The sequence below is a fragment of the Oncorhynchus mykiss genome, chromosome 4 (genome assembly GCF_013265735.2).
Source record: "Oncorhynchus mykiss isolate Arlee chromosome 4, USDA_OmykA_1.1, whole genome shotgun sequence".
In the NCBI taxonomy this organism is placed as follows: Eukaryota; Metazoa; Chordata; class Actinopteri; order Salmoniformes; family Salmonidae; genus Oncorhynchus; species Oncorhynchus mykiss.
This window is the reverse complement of record NC_048568.1, coordinates 42,613,055-42,630,773: the sequence shown is the minus strand read 5'-3', so window position 1 is coordinate 42,630,773 and position 17,719 is coordinate 42,613,055. Positions and strand designations below refer to the sequence as shown.

The 17,719-nt window shown below is 46.7% G+C and overlaps 1 protein-coding gene across 1 annotated transcript in view; it reads right to left on the bottom strand.

The window, feature by feature from the left end:
* Nucleotides 1-257: 257 nt before the first annotated feature.
* Nucleotides 258-17,719, bottom strand: part of si:dkey-71h2.2 (low density lipoprotein receptor adapter protein 1) — a 108,731-nt gene continuing 91,269 nt past the window's right edge. Inside the window, exons 6-10 of the mRNA XM_036976389.1 lie at nucleotides 16,665-16,748; nucleotides 15,661-15,782; nucleotides 12,794-12,828; nucleotides 1,078-1,106; nucleotides 258-381 (exon numbers count right to left, since the gene is read on the bottom strand). Of these exons, the coding sequence (XP_036832284.1) occupies nucleotides 335-381; nucleotides 1,078-1,106; nucleotides 12,794-12,828; nucleotides 15,661-15,782; nucleotides 16,665-16,748 (317 nt within the window). The 3' untranslated portion in view covers nucleotides 258-334. The remainder of the gene's footprint in view (nucleotides 382-1,077; nucleotides 1,107-12,793; nucleotides 12,829-15,660; nucleotides 15,783-16,664; nucleotides 16,749-17,719) is intronic.

Genomic DNA, 17,719 nt, shown 5'->3' with positions numbered 1-17,719 from the left:
TGGTGGTGGTGGTGGTGGTGTCTTCCTCTAGGAGGGGTGGTGGTGGTGTCTTCCTCTAGGGGGGGTGTTGTCTTCCTCTAGGGGTGGTGGTGGTGTCTTCCTCTAGGGGTGGTGGTGGTGTCTTCCTCTAGGGGTGGTGGTGGTGGTGGTGTCTTCCTCTAGGGGTGGTGGTGGTGGTGGTGTCTTCCTCTAGGGGTGGTGGTGTTGTCTTCCTCTAGGGGGGGTGGTGTCTTCCTCTAAGGGGGGGGGGTGTCTTCTTCTAGGGGGGGTGGTGTCTTCCTCTAGGGGGGGTGGTGTCTTCCTCTAGGGGGGGTGGTGTCTTCCTTCAAGGGGTTCAGAGCTGCATCCTTAGACTGCTGTCCGGAACCGGACTCTGCCAGGCTGGGAGGGGGAGGGGAGGGGGGGGGGCGAGTGGGAGAGAGAGAGAGGTGAGCGATAGAGAGAGAGAGAGGGAGGGAAGGAAGGAGGAAGGAGCGAGTGGGAGAGAGAGAGGGGTAAGAGATAGAGAGAGAAAGACAGAGAGAAAGTGAGAGAAGGGATAGAGAGGAGAGGAGAGAGAGAGAGAGAGAGAGAGAGAGGAGGGGAGAGGAGAGGAGAGGAGAGGAGAGGAGAAGTAACAAGGAAGGGGATAGGAAGAGGAGAGGAGAGGAGAGGAGAGGAGAGGAGAAAGGAGGGGAGAGGAGAGGAAAGGAGAGGAGAGGAGAGGAGAGGGAGAAGGGAGGGGAGAGGAGAGGAGAGGAGAGGAGAGAGAGAGAGAGAGAGAGAGAGAGAGAGGAGAGGAGAGGAGAGGAGAGGAGAGGAGAGGAGAGGAGAGGAGAGGAGAGGAGAGGAGAGGAGAGGAGGAGAGGAGGAGAGGAGAGGAGAGGAGGAGTGGATGAAAGGAGACAAAGGTAGAGAGTGCTGTCTGTAGAGGTTCACTGCCTGTCTGGACACACAGAAAAGATAGGGAATCACAATAGTTTGAGTCCAACTGATATAGACACACACACAGAAACAGACAGACAGACAGACCCACAGATATAATTGTATAATTGTGTTTTTGTATAATAAACATTCTAATGAGCTCACCTCACTTACCAGTGTCCATCTCTTCTACCTCCATGTTGCTGCATGTCGGGTTGAAGAAACAAAACACACCTTATAAATGAAACCATCACACACACACACACACACACACACACACACACACACACACACACACACACACACACACACACACACACACACACACACACACACACACACACACCACATCCAAACCTCAGTGTGACTATAGAAATTTGACACCAACTCCCATCTATACTGTAATCATAGAAATTCAAGTCAGGTTCTATCGATTATATTTCTATACTATCATCTCGGGAATCATTCTACAAACGGTTCTGGCCTGGTTGGATCAATCCGGGGGCCCAAAATAAAAGGTAAACAAACAAGCAGAAAGAAAGAAACCGTCCCTGCCTCTATTACCCACGAGGCATTGTGATTGATTGTCTTCTTCAAAAGCCCCTCTAGCAGTACTTCTGACAGCGCCTCTAGCAGTACTTCTGATCTGCTGTTTTGTGAGAGACTTATGTCTCCTATAAAAGACAAGATCTGCTGCCCCACTAACCTTAACAACCCCTCATGCTGTCTGTCTCCTATAAAGTATTTCTGGCATCATACACTCCTGATTACGCACTGACACAAGGATTTCTGGGATTGTACACTCCTGATTATTGTGCATCAACCTAATGTGACATTTTCGGGTGTGTAAACTGCATGACTACCAGAGCCAGCCAATGATGAGCTCTGGGGGCTCCAAGCAGTATGTAGCCAGCCAATGATGAGCTCCGGGGGCTCCAAGCAGTATGTAACCAGCCAATGATGAGCTCCGGGGGCTCCAAGCAGTATGTAGCCAGCCAATGATGAGCTCAGGGGGCTCCAAGCAGTATGTAGCCAGCCAATGATGAGCTCCGGGGGCTCCAAGCAGTATGTAGCCAGCCAATGATGAGCTCAGGGGGCTCCAAGCAGTATGTAGCCAGCCAATGATGAGCTCAGGGGGCTCCAATCAGTATGTAGCCAGCCAATGATGAGCTCCTTGAGGCTCCAAGCAGTATGTAGCCAGCCAATGATGAGCTCCGGAGGCTCCAAGCAGTATGTAGCCAGCCAATGATGAGCTCCGGAAGCTCCAAGCAGTATGTAGCCAGCCAATGATGAGCTCCGGAAGCTCCAAGCAGTATGTAGCCAGCCAATGATGAGCTCCGGAGGCTCCAAGCAGTATGTAGCCAGCCAATGATGAGCTCAGGGGGCTCCAAGCAGTATGTAGCCAGCCAATGATGAGCTCCGGAGGCTCCAAGCAGTATGTAGCCAGCCAATGATGAGCTCCGGAGGCTCCAAGCAGTATGTAGCCAGCCAATGATGAGCTCCGGAGGCTCCAAGCAGTATGTAGCCAGCCAATCCCTGTCAGCTATGCCATCAGCTTACAGCTCAGATGTAACCTGTTTTGGATTTGGAATGTAATCGTTATTGCAGAGATGTGTTGTCTATGAGATTTAAAGCATATAATGTGTGCCTGCCAGCCTGGTCCCAGATCTGTTGTCTTGCCAACCACTATACTCATTGTTATGCCAAACATGTTTGACAATTATTAAAGGAGTTGGCAAGACGGCACAAACAGATCTGGGAACAGGCAATTTATCTGTTGGTGTTGTTTCTCAAGGTGACTGTGTTGAGGTCATTATGAGAAGCCTAGTGTATGCTGTCTGTGTGTGCTTCATTCATAATCCCCTCCTCTGGATGAGTTCCCGTCCCCTCAAGGAGGTGAACTCTGGATGAGTTCTACAAGGGGCCCATTTCCATAAATGACGTGATCTCTGGATGAGTTTCCGTCCCCTCAAGGAGGTAACCTCTGAATGAGTTCCCATCCCCTCAAGGAGGTGATCTCTGGATGAGTTCCCTTCCCCTCAAGGATGTAACCCCTGGATGAGTTCTACAAGGTCATCCCTCAAGGAGGTAACCCCTGGATGAGTTCTACAAGGTCACCCCTCAAGGAGGTGATCTTTGCGCACCTCAATGACAACATCAAGTAGCCCTTCCTGGCCAAGATGTGCATCATGTTTGGAAAGGTGGAGGAGATTTTCATCAGCACCAGTGGGGCTAAGGACATGGTCAAAGACCTGAACAACACCTCTGTCATGGGAAACATCATTCACTCTCAGCTGGACATCAAAAGGTAGGATACGGCTTCATGTCTTTGTGGTTTGATTTCCTGAGACAGTTGGATTTTGTGAGTGTAGCAACAAAAAAACAGCTTGCAATTAATATTAAAGCATATAGGTGTTTTATGGAGACATAAATGATAATGATTGTACTCAATATTCCACCACCCCAGGCTCCTCTGGTTCCTCCCACGAAGGAGGTACACCCTACAACCCTCACTTCAGGCTACGTTGTTGCCAGGCTACGTTGTTGCCAGGTTAGTCTTACCAGGTGACCCTGTTGGGGTAATGTTTTTTTGTTGTCTTTGGAAGATAATAAAAGGCCAGTTAAATTTAAACAATTATCCACATGTGTTGTTCTTCTAAAAAACAAGTATATTCATTTAGGATCGCAATAATCAATGTGGCAACTTTTGTTTTATCTAAACAGTCTACCCAGGACATGTTGGATACAGTACTAGGTTGTTGTTATGGGGTGGCTACCCTCCCCAGGACATGTTGGATACAGTACTAGGTTGTTGTTATGGGGTGGCTACCCTCCCCAGGACATGTTGGATACAGTACTGGGTTGTTATTATGGGGTGGCTACCCTCCCCAGGACATGTTGGATACAGTACTAGGTTGTTGTTATGGGGTGGCTACCCTCCCCAGGACATGTTGGATACAGTACTAGGTTGTTGTTATGGGGTGGCTACCCTCCCCAGGACATGTTGGATACAGTACTAGGTTGTTGTTATGGGGTGGCTACCCTCCCCAGGACATGTTGGATACAGTACTAGGTTGTTGTTATGGGGTGGCTACCCTCCCCAGGACATGTTGGATACAGTACTAGGTTGTTGTTATGGGGTGGCTACCCTCCCCAGGACATGTTGGATACAGTACTAGGTTGTTGTTTTGGGGTGGCTACCCTCCCCAGGACATGTTGGATACAGTACTGGGTTGTTGTTATGGGGTGGCTACCCTCCCCAGGACATGTTGGATACAGTACTAGGTTGTTGTTATGGGGTGGCTACCCTCCCCAGGACATGTTGGATACAGCACTAGGTTGTTGTTATGGGGTGGCTACCCTCCCCAGGACATGTTGGATACAGTACTAGGTTGTTGTTATGGGGTGGCTACCCTCCCCAGGACATGTTGGATACAGTACTAGGTTGTTGTTATGGGGTGGCTACCCTCCCCAGGACATGTTGGATACAGTACTAGGTTGTTGTTATAACGTGGCTACCCTCCCCAGGACATGTTGGATACAGTACTAGGTTGTTGTTATGGGGTGGCTACCCTCCCCAGGACATGTTGGATACAGTACTAGGTTGTTGTTATGGGGTGGCTACCCTCCCCAGGACATGTTGGATACAGTACTGGGTTGTTGTTATGGGGTGGCTACCCTCCCCAGGACATGTTGGATACAGTACTGGGTTGTTGTTATAACGTGGCTACCCTCCCCAGGACATGTTGGATACAGCACTGGGTTGTTGTTATGGGGTGGCTACCCTCCCCAGGACATGTTGGATACAGTACTGGGTTGTTGTTATGGGGTGGCTACCCTCCCCAGGACATGTTGGATACAGTACTAGGTTGTTGTTATGGGGTGGCTACCCTCCCCAGGACATGTTGGATACAGTACTGGGTTGTTGTTATGGGGTGGCTACCCTCCCCAGGACATGTTGGATACAGTACTAGGTTGTTGTTATGGGGTGGCTACCCTCCCCAGGACATGTTGGATACAGTACTGGGTTGTTGTTATGGGGTGGCTACCCTCCCCAGGACATGTTGGATACAGTACTAGGTTGTTGTTATGGGGTGGCTACCCTCCCCAGGACATGTTGGATACAGTACTAGGTTGTTGTTATGGGGTGGCTACCCTCCCCAGGACATGTTGGATACAGCACTGGGTTGTTGTTATGGGGTGGCTACCCTCCCCAGGACATGTTGGATACAGTACTGGGTTGTTGTTATGGGGTGGCTACCCTCCCCAGGACATGTTGGATACAGTACTGGGTTGTTGTTATGGGGTGGCTACCCTCCCCAGGACATGTTGGATACAGTACTGGGTTGTTGTTATAACGTGGCTACCCTCCCCAGGACATGTTGGATACAGTACTGGGTTGTTGTTATGGGGTGGCTACCCTCCCCAGGACATGTTGGATACAGTACTAGGTTGTTGTTATGGGGTGGCTACCCTCCCCAGGACATGTTGGATACAGTACTAGGTTGTTGTTATGGGGTGGCTACCCTCCCCAGGACATGTTGGATACAGTACTGGGTTGTTGTTATGGGGTGGCTACCCTCCCCAGGACATGTTGGATACAGTACTAGGTTGTTGTTATAACGTGGCTACCCTCCCCAGGACATGTTGGATACAGTACTAGGTTGTTGTTATAACGTGGCTACCCTCCCCAGGACATGTTGGATACAGTACTGGGTTGTTGTTATGGGGTGGCTACCCTCCCCAGGACATGTTGGATACAGTACTGGGTTGTTGTTATGGGGTGGCTACCCTCCCCAGGACATGTTGGATACAGTACTGGGTTGTTGTTATGGGGTGGCTACCCTCCCCAGGACATGTTGGATACAGTACTAGGTTGTTGTTATGGGGTGGCTACCCTCCCCAGGACATGTTGGATACAGTACTAGGTTGTTGTTATGGGGTGGCTACCCTCCCCAGGACATGTTGGATACAGCACTGGGTTGTTGTTATAACGTGGCTACCCTCCCCAGGACATGTTGGATACAGCACTAGGTTGTTGTTATGGGGTGGCTACCCTCCCCAGGACATGTTGGATACAGTACTAGGTTGTTGTTATAACGTGGCTACCCTCCCCAGGACATGTTGGATACAGCACTAGGTTGTTGTTATGGGGTGGCTACCCTCCCCAGGACATGTTGGATACAGTACTGGGTTGTTGTTATGGGGTGGCTACCCTCCCCAGGACATGTTGGATACAGTACTGGGTTGTTGTTATGGGGTGGCTACCCTCCCCAGGACATGTTGGATACAGTACTAGGTTGTTGTTATGGGGTGGCTACCCTCCCCAGGACATGTTGGATACAGTACTAGGTTGTTGTTATGGGGTGGCTACCCTCCCCAGGACATGTTGGATACAGCACTGGGTTGTTGTTATAACGTGGCTACCCTCCCCAGGACATGTTGGATACAGCACTAGGTTGTTGTTATGGGGTGGCTACCCTCCCCAGGACATGTTGGATACAGTACTAGGTTGTTGTTATAACGTGGCTACCCTCCCCAGGACATGTTGGATACAGCACTAGGTTGTTGTTATGGGGTGGCTACCCTCCCCAGGACATGTTGGATACAGTACTGGGTTGTTGTTATGGGGTGGCTACCCTCCCCAGGACATGTTGGATACAGTACTGGGTTGTTGTTATGGGGTGGCTACCCTCCCCAGGACATGTTGGATACAGCACTAGGTTGTTGTTATGGGGTGGCTACCCTCCCCAGGACATGTTGGATACAGTACTGGGTTGTTGTTATAACGTGGCTACCCTCCCCAGGACATGTTGGATACAGTACTAGGTTGTTGTTATGGGGTGGCTACCCTCCCCAGGACATGTTGGATACAGTACTGGGTTGTTGTTATGGGGTGGCTACCCTCCCCAGGACATGTTGTATACAGTACTAGGTTGTTGTTATGGGGTGGCTACCCTCCCCAGGACATGTTGGATACAGTACTAGGTTGTTGTTATAACGTGGCTACCCTCCCCAGGACATGTTGGATACAGTACTGGGTTGTTGTTATGGGGTGGCTACCCTCCCCAGGACATGTTGGATACAGTACTGGGTTGTTGTTATGGGGTGGCTACCCTCCCCAGGACATGTTGGATACAGTACTGGGTTGTTGTTATGGGGTGGCTACCCTCCCCAGGACATGTTGGATACAGCACTGGGTTGTTGTTATAACGTGGCTACCCTCCCCAGGACATGTTGGATACAGTACTGGGTTGTTGTTATGGGGTGGCTACCCTCCCCAGGACATGTTGGATACAGTACTGGGTTGTTGTTATGGGGTGGCTACCCTCCCCAGGACATGTTGGATACAGTACTAGGTTGTTGTTATAACGTGGCTACCCTCCCCAGGACATGTTGGATACAGTACTGGGTTGTTGTTATGGGGTGGCTACCCTCCCCAGGACATGTTGGATACAGTACTGGGTTGTTGTTATGGGGTGGCTACCCTCCCCAGGACATGTTGGATACAGTACTGGGTTGTTGTTATGGGGTGGCTACCCTCCCCAGGACATGTTGGATACAGTACTGGGTTGTTGTTATGGGGTGGCTACCCTCCCCAGGACATGTTGGATACAGTACTGGGTTGTTGTTATGGGGTGGCTACCCTCCCCAGGACATGTTGGATACAGTACTGGGTTGTTGTTATAACGTGGCTACCCTCCCCAGGACATGTTGGATACAGTACTAGGTTGTTGTTATGGGGTGGCTACCCTCCCCAGGACATGTTGGATACAGTACTGGGTTGTTGTTATGGGGTGGCTACCCTCCCCAGGACATGTTGGATACAGTACTAGGTTGTTGTTATGGGGTGGCTACCCTCCCCAGGACATGTTGGATACAGTACTAGGTTGTTGTTATGGGGTGGCTACCCTCCCCAGGACATGTTGGATACAGTACTAGGTTGTTGTTATGGGGTGGCTACCCTCCCCAGGACATGTTGGATACAGTACTGGGTTGTTGTTATGGGGTGGCTACCCTCCCCAGGACATGTTGGATACAGTACTGGGTTGTTGTTATGGGGTGGCTACCCTCCCCAGGACATGTTGGATACAGTACTGGGTTGTTGTTATGGGGTGGCTACCCTCCCCAGGACATGTTGGATACAGTACTAGGTTGTTGTTATGGGGTGGCTACCCTCCCCAGGACATGTTGGATACAGTACTAGGTTGTTGTTATGGGTTGGCTACCCTCCCCAGGACATGTTGGATACAGTACTAGGTTGTTGTTATGGGGTGGCTACCCTCCCCAGGACATGTTGGATACAGTACTAGGTTGTTGTTATGGGTTGGCTACCCTCCCCAGGACATGTTGGATACAGTACTAGGTTGTTGTTATGGGGTGGCTACCCTCCCCAGGACATGTTGGATACAGTACTAGGTTGTTGTTATGGGGTGGCTACCCTCCCCAGGACATGTTGGATACAGTACTAGGTTGTTGTTATGGGGTGGCTACCCTCCCCAGGACATGTTGGATACAGCACTAGGTTGTTGTTATGGGGTGGCTACCCTCCCCAGGACATGTTGGATACAGTACTAGGTTGTTGTTATGGGGTGGCTACCCTCCCCAGGACATGTTGGATACAGTACTGGGTTGTTATTATGGGGTGGCTACCCTCCCCAGGACATGTTGGATACAGTACTAGGTTGTTGTTATGGGGTGGCTACCCTCCCCAGGACATGTTGGATACAGTACTAGGTTGTTGTTATGGGGTGGCTACCCTCCCCAGGACATGTTGGATACAGTACTGGGTTGTTATTATGGGGTGGCTACCCTCCCCAGGACATGTTGGATACAGTACTAGGTTGTTGTTATGGGGTGGCTACCCTCCCCAGGACATGTTGGATACAGTACTAGGTTGTTGTTATGGGGTGGCTACCCTCCCCAGGACATGTTGGATACAGTACTAGGTTGTTGTTATGGGGTGGCTACCCTCCCCAGGACATGTTGGATACAGTACTAGGTTGTTGTTTTGGGGTGGCTACCCTCCCCAGGACATGTTGGATACAGTACTGGGTTGTTGTTATGGGGTGGCTACCCTCCCCAGGACATGTTGGATACAGTACTAGGTTGTTGTTATGGGGTGGCTACCCTCCCCAGGACATGTTGGATACAGCACTAGGTTGTTGTTATGGGGTGGCTACCCTCCCCAGGACATGTTGGATACAGTACTAGGTTGTTGTTATGGGGTGGCTACCCTCCCCAGGACATGTTGGATACAGTACTAGGTTGTTGTTATGGGGTGGCTACCCTCCCCAGGACATGTTGGATACAGTACTAGGTTGTTGTTATAACGTGGCTACCCTCCCCAGGACATGTTGGATACAGTACTAGGTTGTTGTTATGGGGTGGCTACCCTCCCCAGGACATGTTGGATACAGTACTGGGTTGTTGTTATGGGGTGGCTACCCTCCCCAGGACATGTTGGATACAGTACTAGGTTGTTGTTATGGGGTGGCTACCCTCCCCAGGACATGTTGGATACAGTACTAGGTTGTTGTTATGGGGTGGCTACCCTCCCCAGGACATGTTGGATACAGTACTGGGTTGTTGTTATGGGGTGGCTACCCTCCCCAGGACATGTTGCCTTCCTCCTCCTGCTCTTCCTCTGACGTCTCCATCCTCAGGCATACAAAGCTCCCCGTTAACCGGAGGACCCCCCATTCATCTCCTCAAGGCCCCCTGGGGTCGCCCCCACGTACCACCCTACTGCCTCCTTCCATCCTAAAAAAAGCCCCAGCTCTACTCCACAAATGCGGTGCCACCCCCTGCACCCGTACGAGCAGCCCCCTCCAGGCATACAGGGACAGAGTGAGGAACAGAGACAGGGATAGATATTTAGGAGGCCGGTAATGGTGCCGGTGGGACTGCCAGCAGTAAGATTTCAGTTAAATTTCCAAACAGACAAGGTCTGTAGTTTTCAAAATATATGTTATTTTCTATTTCCAGACAACAACAAAAACATATAGTCAGAAATGTACAGAACCCAAAACAACAGGTCAGAGTTGAAAGACATGTTTTGTTCTGAATGTATCATTTGAAAGTGAATTTGGATGTTTAGAAAAAAGGTAGCATTGTATAATAATGCTAAAGATTGTTTTAGTGTTGCCTATTGCAGCTGAGGTAGCAAAAAAAAATATATATATATTACCTTTATTTTACTAGGCAAGTCAGTTAGGAAACAAATTCTTACTTTCAATGACGGCCTAGGAACAGTGGGTTAACTGCGTTGTTCAGGGGCAGAACAACAGATTTGTACCTTGTCAGCTCGGGATTTGAACTTGCAACCTTCTGGTTACTAGTCCAACAGGGAAATATACCCTGGCTGGCTACATTTAGTTTAATTTCCTTAATTGCCAATACAACTGATCTCAAATCAGTCCATACACCACTACAGCTGATCTCAAGTCAGTCCATACACCACTACAACTGATCTCAAGTTAGTCCATACACCACTACAACTGATCTCAAGTCAGTCCATACACCACTACAACTGATCTCAAGTCAGTCCATACACCACTACAACTGATCTCAAGTCAGTCCATACACCACTACAACTGATCAGAAGTCAGTCCATATACCATTACATGTACAACTGATCTCAGGTCAGTCCGTACACCACTACAACTGATCTCAAGTCAGTCCATACACCACAACAACTGATCTCAAGTCAGTCCATACACCACTACAACTGATCTCGAGTCAGTCCATACACCACTACACTCTGATCTCAGTCAGTCCATACACCACTACAACTGATCTCGAGTCAGTCCATACAACCACTACAACTGATCTCAAGTCAGTCCATACACCACTACAACTGATCTCGAGTCAGTCCATACACCACTACAACTGATCTCAAGTCAGTCCATACACCACTACAACTGATCTCGAGTCAGTCCATACACCACTACAACTGATCTCAAGTCCATACACCACTACAACTGATCTCAAGTCAGTCCATACACCACTACAACTGATCTCGAGTCAGTCCATACACCACTACAACTGATCTCAAGTCAGTCCATACACCACTACAACTGATCTCGAGTCAGTCCATACACCACTACAACTGATCTCAAGTCCATACACCACAACAACTGATCTCAAGTCAGTCCATACACCACTACAACTGATCTCAAATCAGTCCGTACACCACTACAACTGATCTCAAGTCAGTCCATACACCACTACAACTGATCTCAAGTCAGTCCATACACCACTACAACTGATCTCAAGTCAGTCCATACACCACTACAACTGATCTCAAGTCAGTCCATACACCACAACAACTGATCTCGAGTCAGTCCATACACCACAACAACTGATCTCGAGTCAGTCCATACACCACAACAACTGATCTCAAGTCAGTCCATACACCACAACAACTGATCTCAAGTCAGTCCATACACCACAACAACTGATCTCAAATCAGTCCATACACCACTACAACTGATCTCAAGTCAGTCCATACACCACTACAACTGATCTCAAGTCAGTCCATACACCACTACAACTGATCTCAAGTCAGTCCATTCACCACTACAACTGATCTCAAGTCAGTCCATACACCACTACAACTGATCTCAAGTCAGTCCATACACCACTACAACTGATCTCAAGTCAGTCCATACACCACTACAACTGATCTCAAGTCAGTCCATACACCACTACAACTGATCTCAAGACAGTCCGTACACCACTACAACTGATCTCAAGTCAGTCCATACACCACAACAACTGATCTCAAATCAGTCCATACACCACTACAACTGATCTCGAGTCAGTCCATACACCACAACAACTGATCTCAAGTCAGTCCATACACCACAACAACTGATCTCAAATCAGTCCATACACCACAACAACTGATCTCAAATCAGTCCATACACCACTACAACTGATCTCAAGTCAGTCCATACACCACAACATCTGATCTCAAATCAGTCCATACCCCACTACAACTGATCTCAAGTCAGTCCATACACCACTACAACTGATCTCAAGTCAGTCCATACACCACTACAACTGATCTCAAGTCAGTCCATACACCACTACAACTGATCTCAAGTCAGTCCATACACCACTACAACTGATCTCAAGTCAGTCCATACACCACTACAACTGATCTCAAGTCAGTCCATACACCACTACAACTGATCTCAAGTCAGTCCATACACCACTACAACTGATCTCAAGTCAGTCCATACACCACAACAACTGATCTCAAATCAGTCCATACACCACTACAACTGATCTCAAGTCAGTCCATACACCACTACAACTGATCTCAAGTCAGTCCATACACCACTACAACTGATCTCAAGTCAGTCCATACACCACTACAACTGATCTCAAGTCAGTCCATACACCACTACAACTGATCTCAAGTCAGTCCATACACCACTACAACTGATCTCAAGTCAGTCCATACACCACTACAACTGATCTCAAGTCAGTCCATACACCACTACAACTGATCTCAAGTCAGTCCATACACCACTACAACTGATCTCGAGTCAGTCCATACACCACTACAACTGATCTCAAGTCAGTCCATACACCACTACAACTGATCTCAAGTCAGTCCATACACCACTACAACTGATCTCAAGTCAGTCCATACACCACTACATGTATTTTTATTTTACTCTACTTTACCAACAGTTACTTTATTAAACTATTAGTGGATAGATGTGACCTTGATTTGCGGGGAAAGTTATCTGGAAATTTCAACCCAGAAACGTTTTTTTTTTTCATACAGTCTCAGGTTGGGGCTTAAAAAACATGTCAATAAATTATATTTACAGTATTTGACAAACAACAGAATGTAAAACAATTTAAATATTACCTTGAGAACGCATCATCGAGGCCGTCCTCCACGTCCTGTGAATAAAAAGGGAACGAATACAACCCCATGAGACAACATGTACTGTAGCATGTATCAATATAACCCCATGAGACAACATTTACTGTAGTACAGTATCAATATAACCCCATGAGACAACATTTACTGTAGTACAGTATCAATATAACCCCATGAGACAACATGTACTGTATGCATCAATGTGCATCGAAGATAACCTACAAATCGTATCATGACCTCCACATTCTGTGAGTAGAAACAGTACCAAGACAACCCCCACATGACACTGTACACATCAACGTGCAGGCCAATATAACCTACAAACGGTAACATTTATAACAAAAAAAGCGTTACCAGTATCAATTCTATACACCTCCTCAGTGCACCATATTATGAAATAGCTTCACCCACATAGCTTCAATCAATCAAATAGCGCAGTGATGTTTTTATTTTATTAAATCGGTGTCCCCACTCCACGGGACAGTTAAGCTAATGTAGGCTAATGTGATTAGCATGAGGTTGTAAGTAACATGAACATTTCCCAGGATGTAGACATATCTGATATTGACAGAAAGCTTCAATTCTTGTTAATCGAACTGCACTGTCCAATTTACAGTAACTGTTACAGTGAAAGAATACCATGCGATTGTTTGAGGAGAGTGCACAGTTATGAACTTGAAAATGTATTAATAAACCAATTAGGCACATTTGGGCAGTCTTGATACAACATTTTGAACCGATACGAAATGGTTCATTGGATCAGTCTAAAACTTTGCACATACACTGCTGCCATCTAGTGGCCAAAATCTAAATTGCACCTGGGCTGGAATAATACATTATGGCCTTTCTCTTCCATTTCAAAGATGATGGTACAAAAAAAAATGTTGTTTTTTTTCTTTGTATTATCTTTTACCAGATCTAATGTGTTATATTCTCCCACATTCATTTCACATTTCCACAAACTTCAAAGTGTTTCCTTTCAAATGGTATCAATAACATGCATATCCTTGCTTCAGGTCCTGAGCTACAGGCAGTTAGATTTGGGTATGTCATTTTAGACTAAAATGTTTTTTTTTTAAAAGGTTGGATCCCTAAGAGGTTTTAAGTGAATTACCAAGAGCTGCAGAGCAGTATTTCATCTCTACACTGTTTTCAATCTCCACTGAGTGTACAAAATTGATGTTGTTCTGAGGGCAGGGGGGGGGGGGGGGGTGTTCCTAACGTTTGATACACTCAGTGTATATCAATATTTTAATAATATTGGTTTGTGACGTACGGTCAAATTTAGAATAGTAAAGGAGACATATTTCAGATACATCCTTTGGGAGACTTTTAATAAAGAATATTCAGTAAATAGAGAGAAAGAGTGAAGCGAGAGGGAAAGACAGAGAGCGACCCACTCGATCAGCACAATTAGACCAAAACAAATCATGAGAAAACACAAAGATAATTACTTGACACATTGGAAAGAATTAACAAAAAAACAGAGCAAACTAGAATGCTATTTGGCCCTAAACAGAGAGTACACAGTGGCAGAATACCTGACCACTGTGACTGACCCAAACTTAAGGAAAGCTTTGACTATGTACAGACTCAGTGAGCATAGCCTTGTTACTGAGAAAGGCTGCCGTAGGCAGACATGGCTCTCAAGATAAGACAGGCTATGTGCACACTGCCCACAATATGAGGTGGAAACTGAGCTGCACTTCCTAACCTCCTGCGCAATGTATGACCATATTAGAGAGACATATTTCCCTCAGATTACACAGATCCACAAAGAATTAGAAAAAAATCAAATTTTGATAAACTCCCATATCTATTGAGTGAAATACCACAGTGTGACATCACAGCAGCAAGATTTGTGACCTGTTGCCACGAGAAAAGGGCAACCAGTGAAGAACAAACACCATTGTAAATACAACCCATATTTATGTTTATTTATTTTCCCTTTTTGTACTTTAACTATTAACTATTAACTATTGTATATAAATATAGATAATATGACATATTTCACTTGCTTTGTCAATGTAAACATATGTTTCCCATGCCAATAAAAAACCCTTTAAATTGAATTGAGAGAGAAAGAGACTTTATAATGTAGTTGACAGACTAGTTGATGAGATGTGGTTGATCTAGTCTCCCAGTGAGGACACGTATCGGATGATGTGGAGTATTTAACATTCAAAGGGAAACTCTGCCACCTAGTGGCCAGTATATGTCAACACAGCTGCATAACAAGTAACCGCTCTTGTGTTTGGAGTAGAACATTCAACTAATCACTGATCCAGGGTCAGCTATCATAACTAGTTGTTAAGTTTAGGATTTGTGAACCATAAACTAGTATTTAGGGGTGACCTCTACACCTTAATAATGTATATAGTATATGGCTGCTTCGAAAATAACCCCCTGGCACTACAGAGTTTTAAAACCTGTAGTAGAGAAGACTATCCACCACTATTATAATCGAGGCCATGTCTAATGGGGACAGGGGCGAACTGGCCATCTGGCATTTCTGGCATGTGCCAGATGGGCTGGTACATTTGAAGCCTAGTGGGCCTGTTTGTTGTGCAAAATTATCATTATCTGGTTAATTGGGGGCCGGTGTATTAGAAATGCCATGGCCGGTATTTGGTCCCAGTCCGCCGCAGAATGGGGTTCATGTCATTATCATCCGTTATATCTAAACAATATCCTGGAACAGACCCAGATTCTCATCCGTTATCTCTAAACAATATCCTGGAACAGACCCAGTTCATCCTCAGAGGAGAATAAATACTGTTTGAGTCACATTAGGTGTGATAATGAGACTGGATAGACCAATCAGAGGCCTGGAACCCAAGGTCGCGACCTACCCAGGAGTCGTGTTTGATTGGTCGTTTCCGGGTGGGTTTGCTGCGGGGCGAGCTGAACGACATGGAGAAGAATGGCCGTCTCAGTTTCTCTTCCTTCTCCAGGGGCTGGTGCTTCTCTGAGTCTGAGAGAGACAGAGACAGAGGAGGAAGGAGCAAGGGAGAGAGGTTGGATGAGTGAAAGAGAGAGAGAGGTAGAGAGGGGAGGGGAGAGGTAGAGATAAAGAGAGAGAGAGAGAGAGGTAGAGAGGGGAGGGGAGAGGTAGAGAAAAAGAGAGAGAGGGAGAGGTAGAGAGGGGAGGGGAGAGGAGAGGTAGAGAAAAAGAGAGCGAGAGAGAGGTAGAGAGGGGAGGGGAGAGGTAGAGATAAAGAGAGGTAGAGAGAGGTAGAGAAGGGAGGGGAGAGGTAGAGAAAAGGAGAGAGAGAGAGGTAGAGAGGGGAGAGGTAGAGATAAAGAGAGAGAGAGGTAGAGAGGGGAGGGGAGAGGTAGAGAAAAAGAGATAGAGAGAGAGGTAGAGAGGGGAGGGGAGAGGTAGAGAAAAAGAGAGAGAGAGAGAGAGAGAGAGAGGTAGGGAGGGGAGAGGTAGAGATAAAGAGAGAGAGAGAGAGAGAGAGAGAGAGAGAGAGAAAGAGGCTCATCTTTTGTTGTTCCCATTGACCCTGCGTCACAGGACAGAGTAGATCAATGAAAGCCCATGGGACATGGCCATCACAGCAGTAGAATTTTAATGACCTGAAACTTTCAACCGTAGTGATCAGACCAGGTCCCCGAGGCTTTACTGCACCACTTTAGCAGAATCTCCAGCTGTCTCCCCTGAAGCCATGAGCACTGAGAGGAGAGTGGAGCAGAGAGTAGCTAAGTGACTTACCTCAAGCGCAGTGAGTGTGTCCTACGGAGGGGTCTACATCTGCAGACTCCCTGCCGTGCTAGAGTTGAGCAGCGAAAGGCTTTAGTGACAACAGCTGTCAAGGTCATACACAGCAAGAGTACCAGGAAGTTGACCTACCTGAGACACAGTGTGTGTTTGTCATCTCTGTCTGTCCATCGCTGACAGAACATGAGCAGCACGTCCTGGCCTTCTTACTTTTATCTGAGGACGGAGAGGAGAAGCAAAGAGAAGAGAAGACTCTGACCATAAAGGGGAATAATCTCTGCACACTTCAACAGCATTAACAGCATTAATGATCTACCTTCCTAAGCTACTGTTAGAGTTAGTATTCACCTTCCTGATTTACTGTTAGAGTTAGTACTCACCTTCCTGAGTTACTGTTAAGAGTTAGTACTCACCTTCCTGATTTACTGTTAGAGTTAGTACTCACCTTCCTGATTTACTGTTAGAGTTAGTACTCACCTTCCTGAGTTACTGTTAGAGTTAGTACTCACCTTCCTGAGTTACTGTTAAGAGTTAGTACTCACCTTCCTGAGTTACTGTTAGAGTTAGTACTCACCTTCCTGATTTACTGTTAGAGTTAGTACTCACCTTCCTGATTTACTGTTAGAGTTAGTACTCACCTTCCTGATTTACTGTTAGAGTTAGTACTCACCTTCCTGATTTACTGTTAGAGTTAGTACTCACCTTCCTGAGTTACTGTTAGAGTTAGTATTCACCTTCCTGAGTTACTGTTAGAGTTAGTACTCACCTTCCTGAGTTACTGTTAGAGTTAGTATTCACCTTCCTGATTTACTGTTAAGAGTTAGTACTCACCTTCCTGAGTTACTGTTAAGAGTTAGTACTCACCTTCCTGATTTACTGTTAGAGTTAGTACTCACCTTCCTGATTTACTGTTAGAGTTAGTACTCACCTTCCTGATTTACTGTTAGAGTTAGTACTCACCTTCCTGAGTTACTGTTAGAGTTAGTATTCACCTTCCTGAGTTACTGTTAGAGTTAGTACTCACCTTCCTGAGTTACTGTTAAGAGTTAGTACTCACCTTCCTGATTTACTGTTAGAGTTAGTACTCACCTTCCTGATTTACTGTTAGAGTTAGTACTCACCTTCCTGAGTTACTGTTAGAGTTAGTACTCACCTTCCTGATTTACTGTTAGAGTTAGTACTCACCT